The 15,207-nt window shown below is 40.1% G+C and overlaps 1 protein-coding gene across 5 annotated transcripts in view; it reads right to left on the bottom strand.

Moving 5' to 3' along the window:
- Positions 1-15,207, bottom strand: part of PHACTR1 (phosphatase and actin regulator 1) — a 283,399-nt gene that overhangs the window by 121,073 nt on the left and 147,119 nt on the right. Inside the window, exon 1 of one of the 5 annotated variants that reach the window (XM_087961305.1) lies at positions 835-1,508. The exons of 3 other annotated variants lie outside the window; for them this stretch is intronic. In XM_087961305.1, the coding sequence (XP_087817431.1) occupies positions 835-1,096 (262 nt within the window). In that variant the 5' untranslated portion in view covers positions 1,097-1,508. Of the gene's footprint in view, positions 1-834; positions 1,509-15,207 lie in introns of those variants that run through there. One more of the 5 variants, XM_087961306.1, reaches the window with a different exon arrangement.

Genomic DNA, 15,207 nt, shown 5'->3' with positions numbered 1-15,207 from the left:
TTAGCCGAACTCATAGTGCGGCATGTTTGCAAAGAGGAGGAGGAGGAGGAGGAGGAGGAGGAGGAGGAGGAGCGGCAGAGGAAAAAGTTGATGGGGAAAAACAAACAAACCCGCGGCAATTAAAACAAATACGACCCTCCCCCCCCCAAAGAAAGCCATTACGGATTCATTCCCTGGGAACGCTGCAGACCTGGGCAAGTGAAAGACAGAAAGGAAGGAAGGAAGGAAGGAAGGAAGGAAGGAAGGAAGGAAGGAAGGAAGGAAGGAAGGAAGGAAAGAAAGAAAGAAAGAAGGAAGGAAGGAAGGAAGAAAGAGGAAGGAAGGAAGGAAGGAAGGAAGAAAAAAGAAAGAAAGAAGAAAGTGAAAGGAAGGAAGGAAGGAAAGAAAGAAAGAAAGAAGAAAGAGGTAGAAAGAAAGAAAGGAAGAAAAAAGAAGAAAGTGAAAGGAAGGAAGGAAGGAAGGAAGGAAGGAAGGAAGGAAGGAAGAAAGAAAGAAAGAAAGAAAGAAAGAAAGAAAGAAAGAAAGAAAGAAAGAAAGAAAGAAAGAAAGAAAGAAAGACAGACGGGCGGGCGTTTTATTTATTTTTTTGCTCTGCTTGTCATGCCAAACGGCGTCTTGAGGCGCTGAATCCCTGCCTGCCTTTTTTCCTCTTCTCCTTTGGAGCAGCAAGTGCAGCTTTCCAGAACTGGGAGAAGGCGCCGATGAACACAAACCACCCAACCACACCAGAAAAGATGCAACCATTCTCTCTCTCTCTCTCTCCCCCTCTCCCTCTCTCTCTCTCTCTCTCTCCCTCTCCCTCTCTCTCCCAGATCTTAATATCATCCCACTCACCGTCACGGGCTTCTTTCCCGCAACTGCAGTTGCTGCATATGTGCTTGATCTCCTTGCCTATGTGACAGTGGATCACGAAAGACACGTTGTTGTTGTTGTTGTTGATGGCCGGCTTCTTCAGGGGTTTCATTCTCACCAGATAGAAAGCTCGTTTTTTGGGCTTCGCCTCAGCCCGGTCCGGAGAAGAGCCATCTCTGCGGCCAGAAGAGGACGACGAGCAAGACAGCACCCGGGACCGCCTGGGGTGTGTGGAGTCCGCCATGCGCGCGTTTTTTCTCTCCCTCTCTGTGGATGTGCGTCTCCCTCTATCTCTCCCTAGCGCCTCTCTGCCACATCCAGCCTCGTCCCCTCAATACACACTAGGATTAAAAGGGGAGGGAGGAGAGGACGGTGAGGAGAAAGCAGAGAGGGAGGGAAGGAGAGGAAGAAAGCAAGCCTTTATCTATGGTCCTCCTGTCTTTAAGCAGAGCTGTTCAGTCTCACACCCCTCACCGGCCACAACTCTGTTTACTATCCCTGCCCGTCTTGGCAATGCCCACAGCTCTGTTTTTCTGACGGCGCGCCTGACTCTGAAGCACAAGGCAAACGCTTCTCTTGCAACTCTAAGAGAGAGCGGCTGCTCTTCAACCCATTGAACCACAAAAGAACTCCCTCAAGCTGAGCTTGCTTTGGGAGGGCTTCAGGGATGGGGCTTCATAGAGGACATTTCCCACAGGATCACAACACAAGCTTGGAATTCCTGGGAAGGTCTTATCTCTGTGTTAATGGGGACCTGGCCCAGCTCCGCTTGGGAGCCCAAGCAAGGTGCTGCCACCCATTGAGGCCACTTAAAAATAGAAAAAATATGGTTTAGTATTCTATTTCTGCACCTGGTATTCAGGGACTTGTTCTTGGCAGAGCTTTCTTTCTTTCTTTCTTTCTTTCTTTCTTTCTTTCTTTCTTTCTTTCTTTCTTTCTTTCTTTCTTTCTTTCTTTCTTTCTTTCTTTCTTTCTCTTTCCTTTCCTTTTTGTCTGTCTGTCTGTCTTTTTTTCTTTTATGGGAAACTGAAACTGCCCAGAAAGTTTGAGGGGCTGTCACAAAGTCGAAGAGGGAAAACTATTTTTCAAAGCAACAGAAGGCAAGACAAGAACCAAAGGATGGAAACTCATCAAGGAGAGAAGCAACCGAGAACTAAGGAGAAATTTCCTAACGTTGAGAACAATCTGCCTTCAGAAGTTGTGGGTTTTCAAGAAGAGACTGCACTCAGCTACTTGTCTGAAATGGTATAGACTCTCCTGCTTGTGCAGGGAGTTGGACTAGATGACCTCCAAAGGTCCCTTCCATTTCTGTTGTTCTATATTCTAAGTGGAGAACTGAAGGGCGGCAAAAATGAATAGATAATGTCCAGAAAAGTAAACCTTCACAGAGGTTTAAAAATATGAATTCAATTCCGCTTAAAAGCCATGCTCTCTGCATAGATGGGAAACCCCGACCAGCAGAGCTTATAACATGAATCAAAAAAGGTGAGGGTGCTAAGCGATACTCCTTACTTTTTGATTTATTACTACACACAGCATGCCTCAGGCAAAGAATTCTTTAATTCCTCTCCCTGTGAAAAGCCACAGAGGCTTCAGTATCTCTCCTCCCCCATCTCTTTACGAATCTCAGCTACTTTGGTGATAGAAAAATAGGAGAAGAAACTAAAAGGAGGGCAGTATAAAAGAGATGCTCTATAAAGATTGCCCCAAAGGTGCTTTTTCAAGAGGCAACTGGACTGTCTGGTTTTTCTTTGAAGATGTTTTGCTTCTCATCCAAGAAACTTCTTCAGCTCTCAGAGCTCTACAGAGCTGAAGAAGCTTATTGGACAGAAGTGAAATGTCTTCAAAGAAAAACTAGAAAGTCCAGTTGCCTCTTGAAAAAGCACCTTTGGGACAACCATGACCTGGAGGACTGAGAATCTCCATAGATGTCTATAAAGGTTGGTGTGTGTTCATGCCAGCAAGGAATTAGGATAATTCAAGAGATCTTGCTTTGCAAGTCACAGAAAATGCTGACATTCATAGTCCCTGAGCATACCTGCTGTGTTAAACTAAGTTGGTTTGGCTTAGCCTGTTAGAACCTGTCCTTGTGCTTTATTTATGTATCCATGATGTACCACAATGTGTGAACAAGGGCAGATACCCAAAGTTAGACCATGCCACATTGTGCCTAGTTTTTAAGAGCTAGGCATCTATGCTCCATTTCTTTACAGCTGCTCTCTGGGGGGTATGTCATTTTCAAATTGCCTGGTGTCCATGGTAACCACTCAGGTTGTCTGAATAGGGGGGTGTTTCTCCCTGGCCCCCAGCCCATTATATTTTTTTCACTCTTTCAAATATACAGGGGACTTTTTCTGTTGCTACATGTCCATCTAGAGAAGTTATTTGGAGAAAAGATCCAGGCTGGGGACAGTCATTTAGGGTAGGGGTCTTCAACCTTGACAACTTTAAGACTTGTGGGAGTTGAAGTCCACAAGCCTTAAAGTTGCCAAGGTTGGAGACCCCTGATTTAGGACTCACTTATGCTTCTGATGTCATGAGGTGTACCAGTTTGAATTTAAAAACAGGATTTAAAAAGGACCGTTTTAAAAAAAAAAGTTTTATTGGCTTTGAAATGAACTATGCATAAAAACAGCCACAGATGGCAAAGTTCTACATATTTTAATCTTGTCCCCTAGGTTGCAATTCTAACTGGATCACATCTCCCCAGTTTTGGTTGATAGATCCAAATGTAGGTTTCAAACATGTCCAGCAATCCAATCCTCTCAAAATTTGAGAATACAGTGAAGGGTTGAAAAGGAAATTCCCAGGTCCCTATGCCAACTGACACCTGGGATAAGATAATCAAAGGCCCTTCTGAAGTTTGTTTTCAATAAATCAAGTTTAATTTCACCTTTTAAATTGTTTTCCTTTTCATTTTTTTATACCCTGGTATTTTAAGATATGAGAAGCCATAGGTGTCCTGCTTTTAACAATGATACCCATTGACCACAGCTGGCGGGGCCTGACTGAGAGCAGGCCAAGGACTATTGGCCTTTGGATCCTCCCCTCTGGACAAAATTGTCAAGGGTTAGTGTTAGGGAAGAGCAGGTCCACTGAATCAGTTTAGACTGCTAATCTGAGGATGAATACACTCCTTTTTCTTCTATCATGCCTTTTTCCAAAGGGTCATTGACCTGGAAAAACTATACTTATACCCCTTTACAAAAATCTGTTAGATTTCCCCCCCTCCTTCACTAAAAGCCAATGAAAAGCTCAGTAAAGTTTAAACAAAACTTTTGTCCAAATCTGTCAAATCTAGACAGCTGGCTGAAGCATTACCCTCCCACCTGGCTTAAGACGAGATGACACTGATTCACTCTAAGGAAACTAAGCTTAAGGATGGCGTGAGAAAGGAATATGGAACACTAAGGGATGCTCCCTTCTGAAGAAACAGGCCAAGGAACTGAAGGAACCGGTAGAAAACAAGAAAGAAATGAGAAAAATCATGCCTGATAATGGAGTTATAAAGAGTTGTAAAGGCTAAGAGGGCCAAATCAAGCAAACACACAGTTATACACTTTCCTCTTCGTCCAGATAGCAGATAGAATAGCTACCCACACCTGGTAATCATCAGATACATCTGACTTTCATAGCAGTGGTTGTACTGGCTGAGAATGTGAACTGTCTGGAATAGGGACAGAAACACAGCTAATGACCAAGCATAATCTACCATAATTAAAAGAAAAATTGTAATCACTGGAATCAGTGCAACTTTACCCAAGCACTCTGTTGGGAAAATATAGACTTCTCTCCCCCGCCCCCTCATACCAGTTGTAAAGCTAATACAACAAGAAATCTACAAAGTTGTGGGTAGACAGAAGGTCTGTGTGGAGGCACACAATCCAACCAAACCTTCACTTTGCTGATGTTTTGGAGGTTTTGGACTGCTACTCTTAAAATGAAATGGTCACAATGTCAAACAATAGGCACTTTCATATCAACACTGTTACCTGTTGCCAGTCCCTCAAGAGCTGCTTGAACCCAACTTGTAGGTAGTTTTTCATTCCGACTGTCTTTGAAATGCTGAGAACAGCAGAAACCAGTTGACTTCATTCCAGGCAAACAGTATAGTGCAAAAATTGCTATCAATAACTGCTTTGCCTCCCATCTCCATTTTTATGCCTTTGCCTAGTGATTTCCAGAGGAGAATGAACGTGTGCTGAGAAAGTGAGATGCAACCCATTTGCCATTAAGGCCAGTGAGAGGACATTGTCTCAGCATGATGCTATAGCAACCGGCAAGCTCAGATGCCAGGTGGAAGAAGCCAAACTCCTGCCAATGCAAAAACAGCTTACCTGCAAGCTCTGTAGAACGTGAGCATTGCCAATGGAAATGCCATCTTTTCAATACAACACATGGCAGTTGAGCAAGAAACGTATTGGCTCAGCAGTCAAACACAGATGATGTGATGAGACTGTACAGGTGCAACGTTAACTTCTGGAACAGGGAAAAGGTTCCAGGTGGAAGTAACCGATCACAATTTTTTTCAAAACGATTGACCGTGTGAACCCCGTCCATCAAAGAGAGCATGTGAAACACAAAAAGTGCTGAAAATGAGCTCTAGAAAAATTAGCCTTTTTACAGCATCTGCGATGTTTGGGGTAGCAATTGTCAGTCATGTTCAGAGAAATCATCTTCCCTCAAAGTAGCAGTGAATAGGGATGAGATGGAAGAAAGAAGGACAAAATTGTTTATTCTGCAAATAGCTGGCTATTTCTATTTGTAACCTTTGGATGGCTCGCAACCCAAAGCACAACCAGTGATGGTATTCAGCCAGTTTGCACCGAATCGGGTGAACCGGTAGCAAGAATTTGGCATGGATCGCCAAACCGGTAGTAAGTTCTGGCTGGCCATGCCCCCGACCCGGTTGCCCTCCTGCCCGATGCTCGCTCACTCCGCCCGCCTGACGTTCACCTAAGAAACTTCTTTCTTCTTTTCCCCTCCCGACAATCAGCTGTACATAGATCAGCTGTGCCGGGGTTCCCCTTGCTGAGGCCCAGGAAGGCAAAAAATGGCTCAGCCTGCCCCCGACTCCATTTTTTTTGCCTTCCTGAGCTTCAGAGGAGCCTTAGGGGAGCAAAAATGCTCCCCTAGAGGTTCCTCTGAGGCCCAGAAGGCCCAAAGAACTGGTGGGGACTGCAAAAAAGCAAAAAAAAAAAGAAAGAAGAAGAAGCCACGCCCACCCAGTCACATGGCCACGCCCACCAAGCCACGCCCACAGAACTGGTAGTAAATTTTTTTGAATCCCACCACTGAGCACAACATATTATTTGGATTACCTAATTAATGCATTCTGTGGCTCTCATTCCCTTCTGCATATTCCTCTATTTTACCAAGAAACGCTTGTGCCCAAGGTTGATGGAAATGAGGAAGTTTATGGAATGGGATCTAGAACCATCTTCCATATCCAACTGAAGGATCTTGCTTATAACTTCTTAATAAATTTCTTTAAAACACTTGGCATAAAAATATTCAAGTTTTTTTTAAATCCTGGAATTTAATTTTCAGCATAATTGGTTTTCATAAGATCATAGAATTGGGAGGGATCATCTAATCCAAATCATTACTCATCTTAAGATCCAGTAAAGCAACCGTAACAGATGACCCTCTGGGCTCTGAAGTTCCCTTGGAAAGGGAATGTAGCAATCTAATTTTTTGGCTGGCAGCATGATGAACCTGCTTTCTTGTAGTGATTCTGGCAGATCTTTCTGGGTTAATAGAGAATTTCGATATTCTTCATAACTGCACAACATCATGATTAACATTCTATGAATCCATATAGTTCTTAGTAAGACAACCACAGACTGTAAGTTTGTTGAGAAGTCTTGAGAATTGGGCATCAAATTTTCATTTAGTACTAAAATCAATGGGATGAAAGACTGTAACTTGTGAACTATTTAAATAAAACTCAGTGATCATAATTACCATAAAATCTGTATTTAAGACAAATGTCTTTACCATTTGATTTCCTTTTGCTAGGATCTCTTACTGTTATACTCCCTCACCCCATTTCCATTTTATCTCCATTGCTTCAGATTTAGACTTTCTGCCTTTATTCCAGGGACTTCGCATTTATTTTCACCTTCTAAGTTCCTAAAAACTTTATTTGATTGCAAAAAATCTGATCTTGCATGGAAGCAGGTACACAGAATACTCCACATGCAGTTTCAGTGGACGAGGTTGAACAATAATTTTTCAAACAAGTATCCATCCCATCCATCCATCCATCCATCCATCCATCCATCCATCCATCCATCCATCCATCTATCTAGATATCTAGATATCTATCTATGATCTATCCATCCATCTCTATTTCTATCCACCCACTCATCCATCCATCAATCCATCTATCCTTCTATCCATCCATCTATCTCTTTCAATATGTTTGGGTAATCCTTTAGGGAAGTTGATTCAATGGCAGCTGAATACCACTCAAACACACCAAAAACCATGATTTGCTGCTGAAAGAGCAGGCTTTGAGGCTGATTTTACACAAAGTAGCTTTTTTTTACATCTATGGTTCTACTCACCAGATACACTGATGGCCCCCAATTTCTAGCTAGCCGGAGTCATGGTGGGAGCTGCAGTCTGCTACAGAAGGGAGATGCTAAGAAAATCTTGATAAAGAGAAGCAGGTATGATTTTTGTATTGAAGTAAAGTACTCCCAAAGAAATACAATTAAGTTATCTGTGTAACCTTTCCGATAATGTCAATCTCATGGGTAATGAAACAAATATAGACCCAGAGACTAAATTTTAATCTAAGAGGTTTTTCTCCCCCTTCCCCCGCATGGTCCACAAGCCAAGGACAGAGAACCTGGGCCTCCCTGATCTGGGTCCAGCACTTTAACTACTACGCCACACTGATTTTAAAACCCTTTTTTAATTATCAGGAAAGGACAAATTATACCTAAATAGTGTGTTTTAAAGGGTTCATCTAATAATTATTAGTACGGCATAGACTATGGAGACTATCTTTCAGGGCAGTACTCTGTTTTTAGCATAATCTTCCATGTATCTCCCCCCATTTCATGTAGCTTTTACAGGACTGTGGCAAGAAAAAAAGAGAGAGAATTATATAACCTTAAGGTCCTTGGCAGATGGATAACATAAAAGGTAATACAGTGTATTGATGCTGATTTGATACAAGGCACATCTGAAACTGGTTTCACAAAGGAGGAAATATAGGCTGCCTCAATTTGTTTTTGGATTGAATTAACTGCACCAAATGTCTTAAAGCAAATTATGCCTTCCTGAATCTGCCCCTTTGGGACCAGTAACCTTGCATCCTGCGCCAATCTTGTTTGTTTTCCTGCCTTTGCTTTTTCTTTTGCCTAAAATTAATTGTACTTCAGTCCTGAAGGCCCGAAAGGCTGCTTGTGCCTCAACTGAGACTTCATTTCTCTAAATCAGCCTTCCCCAATCCAAAAATGGGCTAATTCCAGCATTTTAAGTTGTCATCCCAACATATCTGAAGCATGCTGGGTTGGTAAAGTTGCTATATGGGTCATATTTGTCAGATAGTTTGATAAAATAAATAAATAAAATTAGAGGAAGGTAAATGTGATTAGGTTTCATGGAAAATACTTTGGTTCAGATGACACAGTATCATCGTAGGATTGCAAATTAAGACATTTTACTTCGAAATCGTAGGTTTTCATGAAATATTTGGTGTTTAAAAATAGGCCATGGTATGTGGGAAAGGCCTTGGGAGGTGGGGCAAAGTGATAGGAATGTGAGATAGCTTGCAGCTGGGTGGGGCAAGAGGCTCAGAAGTCATCCTCACTAGTTTTTCAGGCTGTAAACAGGGTAACAGACTTGCAAGATTCTGTTTAATGTAGTTTTGCAATAGGAATAGGAATAGCATTTAGACTCATGTACCGCTTCACAGTGCTTTATAGCCCTCTCTAAGTGGTTTACAGAGTCAGCCTATTGCCCCCAACAATCCGAGTCCTCATTTTACTGACCTTGGAAGGATGGAAGGATGAGTCAACCTTGAGCCTGATGAGATTCGAGCTGCCAAATTACAGGCAGGCAGCAGTCAGCAGAAGTAGTCTGCAGTACTGCACTCTAACCACTGTGCCACCGTGGCTTTTCTATAATAAAATAGAATAAGTTTATCTGGTCGTATTTCCTTCCTGATAAGGCTGATGAAATGTGAAGAAGGAAGGATAGGGACCTTTAAATGTTGTGATTTTTAAAAAGCCAGTTTTTTTTTTTAAAAAAAAAAATCTGTTTCCAATCCAAAATGGATGAGTGCCACATTTTGGAGGATTATTGACATATTAGCATATTTATCTGATAGATCAGTTCATATCCCTGATGCTTAATACAGAATATTACCTCAGATCTCTTCTCAAGAATGACTAGTTTCTATTAGCATGACAGCTACATCAGGAAAGGAAAGGTCACAGTCCAAAATTAAGCAGGATAGGGACTATTTGGTGGGAGGCATCAGGAATTCCACAGGACAAAATGGTGAATGTTAATTTCCCCCCATAACTGATCTAAAGTCCTTCAAATGCTACTCCTCTTCCTCTTCCTTTCTCTTTCCTCCCTCACCTACCAACATTATAATTGCATTTCCACCTGAATAATTCTTAGGTATTTATCAATTTTCAAGGTCCACAGACCAGGCTATTTAAAAAAAACGACCACAGATTCAAGAACAATTGTTTGCATACATACACACACGCATACATACACACACATATATTTCAGATGTTTGTTCATTAAATAGTTTAATTGTACACAGAAAGCCATTAGATTGCAAGGTATATATTTAAAATTTTAAATATAGGCATTGAACGTAGCATCTAGATCTTATAAAGTACAACGATGCATGAAGAGGAATCAGTGCTTCGAAAATAGTGGAGGCTAGTTCGTATTTAGTAATTTAAGCAAAAGTTGAAGAAAATATAAAAATCTATGCTATAAAATCTATTCTATTATTCTGCCTTTTCCAGCCCAAGGATAGAGATTAGAAATAAGTCCGTGGGAAGTAAAATTTGCAAAGGTTTGACACTCAAGCCAACTTTCCCTCCCTTCCCTTAGCTGAGCCTTTGAAATGAAATTGGATATAAAGGCTGATATATAGATATTTGATTCTTAATAAAACAGTGTAAATATTCATTTTGGTATGGCACCCACTCTTACAAATGCTGCACATGTTTTCAAGCCTATCAAGATTACAGCTGATTGTTCAGGATTTGGTAAGTCATAATCATAACTCAGTTCACAAAGCTAATCATTATGTTTGGTTTTTTAAAAAATCAACTCCTTTGAAGCACTCTGAATAAGTAATTTGAATCTTATTTAGAATGCATCTAGTATGGCCTCATAGAACTAAGAACGATGAGCAGATGATCATAGAAAGAGCTCAGCATTTAGAGTGTCGTCAGTTCGATACAAATCCACATGCAAGTCAGCCCACATTTTAGTCTGCACTGCAGAAAATAAGAAATATATCTGCAACACAGCCTATGTAGCTGGTCTGGGGCCAGATGTTTCAAAAGGAATTGTCAATGCTTCAGTTGAGTAGGAATCCAACAAATCATATTGCTAGAGTCTTTAGTTTAAAACCATCAGATTTCATAATGGACTAGTAATTAGGAAAAGGAATAATAGTTCATTTAAACCATTCAGATTATCTTGTGGTTTGCTGAAAGGAAAAAAAAACAGTACTCAAATGAAACAATCTGGACACTGGAATGCACATAATATGTGATAATATGATTGCAGCTTCTTGTCTGAAACTTAGAAAGAATAAGCCTAGCGAATTAAGCCCTAAATAGGAGACTCCCTAAGTATGAAGTAGTTGCTTCTTTTAACATAAGAACATAAACAGTATTCTACTCGAGCAACCCTTGTGGCAGAACTGCCATATTTCTTGGTGCCAGTCTGCCATAAACTCCAGGGAGACTGGATGGGAGGGGGGGAGTGTTCAGGGGTAAAGAAAAGTTCACTGTATTGGCTGGAGATGCGATTTTAAGGTCAGATGACTGAGAACGAACCGCAGCTGCATTCTAACCCATATTAGAAAATGTTCTGAAAACATTTTTTTGGAATTTGATTGGACATTTGAAGGCTAGTATGGGGGAAGTACCTAAGGGAAGGGAAGTAAGACTTGGGGATTTGGGCATGTGAATTTCAGTTCTGGCTTTGATCTAATGTATTTCACTTGACTTTTGGTAAACTATACCTTTCTCAGCAAATGGAGTCAAGGGTTGTTATTGCTTAAAGCAGGGGTGTCCAACCTTGACAACTTTAAGACTTGTGGACTTCAACTCCCAGAATTCCTCAGCCAGCTGGCTGAGGAATTCTGGGAGTTGAAGTCCACAAGTCTTAAAGTTGCCAAGGTTGGACACCCCTGGCTTAAAGGTTCAAATTGAGGCAGATCTGACACTCTGAGTCTGACCCATCTAGTCCATCAGTCTGTTCTCACAGTGGCCAACCAACTGCACAAAGAAACTTGATAGTCTCTGAGCAGATGGCCTTCAGAGACAGTCACCCTGCCTTCCTTTCCTTCCTTCTCTTCCCCTCTCAATTTTTAGCATCTTGTGAGTTTTATCCTCCAATCTCTCTCTTTTCTACCGTCAGCCCTTTAAGATGGGACAAATCAGGAAACAGACTCCAGAAAAAATTATTGGAATTATGCTTTCTGGTTGCAAGGTATGATAACAGACTCCTTCCTTCCTTCCTTCCTTCCTTCCTTCCTTCCTTCCTTCCTTCCTTCCTTCCTTCCTTCCTTCCTTCCTTCCTTCCTTCCTCACTCATTCACTCACTCTATCACACATTTCTTCTTCTCTGCTATGTGGCTGGTAGAAGACAGAAAACTGCTTTTGTCACAACCCAAGGCCTGGGATGATTGCCAATGAGTTACATCAATTTTTTTTTAATGCTCTGCTACCACTTTCAGAGTAATATGGGTAAGGATGCTGCAGAACTATGAATCCAGATCTCTCACATTAAACTAGATCACCTGGTTCTCCACAGACTTTCAGAAGATATCACAATGTCAAACACAGCATGGACCCACATTTCTGATTCACAGCCAGGCCCTCCAGCACCTGTTGTAATTAGATGCGGTGATTTGGCAACTGCAAAGTATATGGTTGCTCTCAGCATGGCAAAAAGTAGAGCTGCCTGTGTATTTTAAATAATCAGGGACACCCACACAATGTATAACAGAGAGAAACAAAAGGCTAATGCTAATGTTATAAATACAAAGTCAAAAGAAATATATTGTCCTAATAGTTAACAATACTGTATTACACAATCTTGTCGTCTGCGTAGGATGAGGTTTCTCATTTTCCTTTCTTTCCTTGCATGCTTCATCACATTTAACCTCTGGGGTTTTGTCAAACTGAAAGTTACCCTTTATAGAACAAGTAATTGAATCGGGATTTCAAAAGAGCTTGCTTTTTAATGGACGTCAATGCATTGTGATTAATTTTCTCTTTCAGATCGGCTGTACTAGCTGCCCATCCTCATCCAAACTAATGTTGCTCAAAATAAGTAAATAAAAAGAGTTTAACGTCTAACAAGATAGACTCCAAAGGACTACGGCAGGAAAGGACAGATGTGTTTGAAAGTTGTCAAAACTAAGCAACGGAATGATCTCTATATGTACTAAATAAATAAATAGAAAATGTTCCTAAGTGATAGATCTAATATATACACATGGAAGATGGGAGAAGCAATAAAACCATCCATCCAGCTAAAGAAATTACAGCAACCTTTTATATAATATCCTCTTCCAAAATGGCTGCACAAAGAAAAATAAGGTGCCAAAATGGTATGGAATATTCTGAAAAAGGGCTAAATTAAATGGTTGGATGAACTGTGAAGTAGTTTCACATTGTCACATTTTGTTGCAGCCTTCACATGTAGCACTTAAAATCCCTGCATTTGTTATTGGAAAAATGGAAAGATTATTTGCCATACTCTGCCCCAAAGATAGCTGAGTGAAGCGTATTTGGCTGCCATTTTTTTACCAGTCCAACTTAGGATATATTTAGATCCAGCTTTGATAAAATCATGCAATAAATATATATCCCAATATATGGATCCTGTCAATACAACTATCACTTTCAAGAGCAAAAATATTTTTTAGAACACTAGATCAGATCTGCATATAGAAAGTATTTGAATAAAACTCTGCCTTGATCCCCCTAAGAATATTGTTTTGAGTTCTGGGCAACATGATTCAAAAAGGAGAAAGTTTAGAAGAGGGTTAGCATGATGGTAACAAGTTTGGGAAGCCCAATATGGAATGACTAAAGGATCTGGGTATATTTAGCCTATGGAAGAGAGGGCTGATGGGATATAAGAGAGAAAGTCTTCCAATAACTGTTACTGATAATAATAAATAAATGAAATATAAATATATATATAAATAAATAAATAATTAAATAAATAAATAAACTTTAGAAGAGGGAATAGATTCATCTTTTGTTGCTGCAGAGGATAGATCATGTGATGGAAGGTAGAAGGAAGGAAGGAAGGAAGGAAGGAAGGAAGGAAGGAAGGAAGGAAGGAAGGAAGGAGAGAGAGAGAGAGGAAGGAGGAAAAATGAAGGAAAAGGAAGAAAGGGAGAGAAGGGAGGGAGGGAGGAAAGGGAAGGAGACAGGGAAGGAAGGGAAAAATGATGGGCAGGAGTGAGGGAGGGAGGAAGGAAGGGAGGGAGGGAGGGAGGGAGGAGAGGAGGGAGGAAAAAAGGAAGAATTTTGACATCCCTACTAGCTACCCACAAAGAAACTCATGGGGAAACTGATTGGAAGCTGGAAAATGCTCCTGCTCAAATGGGATTTTTTTTTTTAACCTGCCCATGGTCATTCTGTTTCTCTGTTTAGATAAGGAAATATCCTTTTCTAATGACCCAACAGGTCGCTGTTATTTTCATTAGCAGAAATTGAATTGTAGTATATCCTATATCTAGCATATCTTTGAAGCCACCCCAAGCATTTCTTATATATTTAGCCATAAGTATATTAGACAAGTAAGAGCACATCACAGATCCTTTTCTTAGTCTCTGTTCATTTTCTAATCATTTGCTAAGCATTCCATTTATTCCTGGACATGCTTTACTCCACCCACTACTCTTACACGTTCAGCGAGTAACCTCCAACTCATTTGTGCAGGCTGTTCCATAATTAAAGCCTAGTTAACGCATGATATGCTATTTCTAATTCAACAGACAATAAGGATTTTCTCGCATTCACACATTTTTTTAAAAACAAGTCACATTCTTTTTCTTTTTTAAAAAAAATACACTTTTTTGATTTTACAATTAAAATAGACCAACAACACATACATAAATGTAAGAGAGAAAAACAAAATAAGAAAAAAAAGAATAGAAAGAAAAAGACAGAAAACAATTAAAAACATTTTCATCTTCAACAGTTTGTGAGAGTTCCTTTTTATCCTTATTTTATGCCATCTACACAATTAATCCTTACATATATCTGTATATCACTACTACGATTCTATCATATCTTCTTTTGCCTTTTAGTGTGAAATCTATCTTTGGTCTATCCATTTGTACCAGCAGTTCCAGCTGTCGTAATATATTGAAGTGTCTTTTAATCTTTTAATGCCAAGGTTAATTTGTCCATTTCTGCACAACTTGAAATTTTTTGAATAATCATCTCCTCTGATGGAACATGAGGCTGTTTCCAACATTGTGCAAAAGCCAATCTGGCCGATGTCAAAATATGTATTATTATATATTTCACTTTTTTTGGGTAGTTGTTTATCAAAGATCCCTAATAGAAAGGACTCTGGTTTAAATTCGATCTGTTCTCTTGTCATTTCCTCCAGCCAATTTCTAATTTTCTGCCAATATTTTTGAGCTTCTGTACAAGACCACCACATATAGAAGAAAGTTCCCTCTTTTTTTTTTTTTTGCATTTCCAGCAGTTCGGACTCATATTGGGGTGCATCTTCGCTAATCTTGAAGGAGGAAGGTGCCATCTATAAAACATTTTATAGGCATTTTCTTTGTACGCTACCAATTTTGTGATTTTGTTATTTCTACCCCAGACCTTTTCCCATTCTGTTAAGGTGATACTATATCCTATATTCCTATTCCAGGCTATCATTTTCCCTTTAACAATTTCTTCCTCTAATTCTACCTCTAATAAATAATTATAAATTTTTTTTTTTTGCCTGATCCTAATAAAAATTTATCTAATTGCTGGAGTTTATTATTAATTCCAAATTCTTTCTTGTCCTGTCTGTATCTACTTTGAATTTGAAGATATGCCCACCGATCAATTTTTAATCCCTGATCTTGAAGGTCTTGCCACGATT

The sequence above is a fragment of the Notechis scutatus genome, chromosome 3 (genome assembly GCF_049901735.1).
Source record: "Notechis scutatus isolate UNSWTSFEM ecotype Mainland chromosome 3, rNotScu1.2, whole genome shotgun sequence".
Lineage (NCBI taxonomy): Eukaryota > Metazoa > Chordata > Lepidosauria > Squamata > Elapidae > Notechis > Notechis scutatus.
This window is presented reverse-complemented; position numbering and strand designations above follow the sequence as displayed.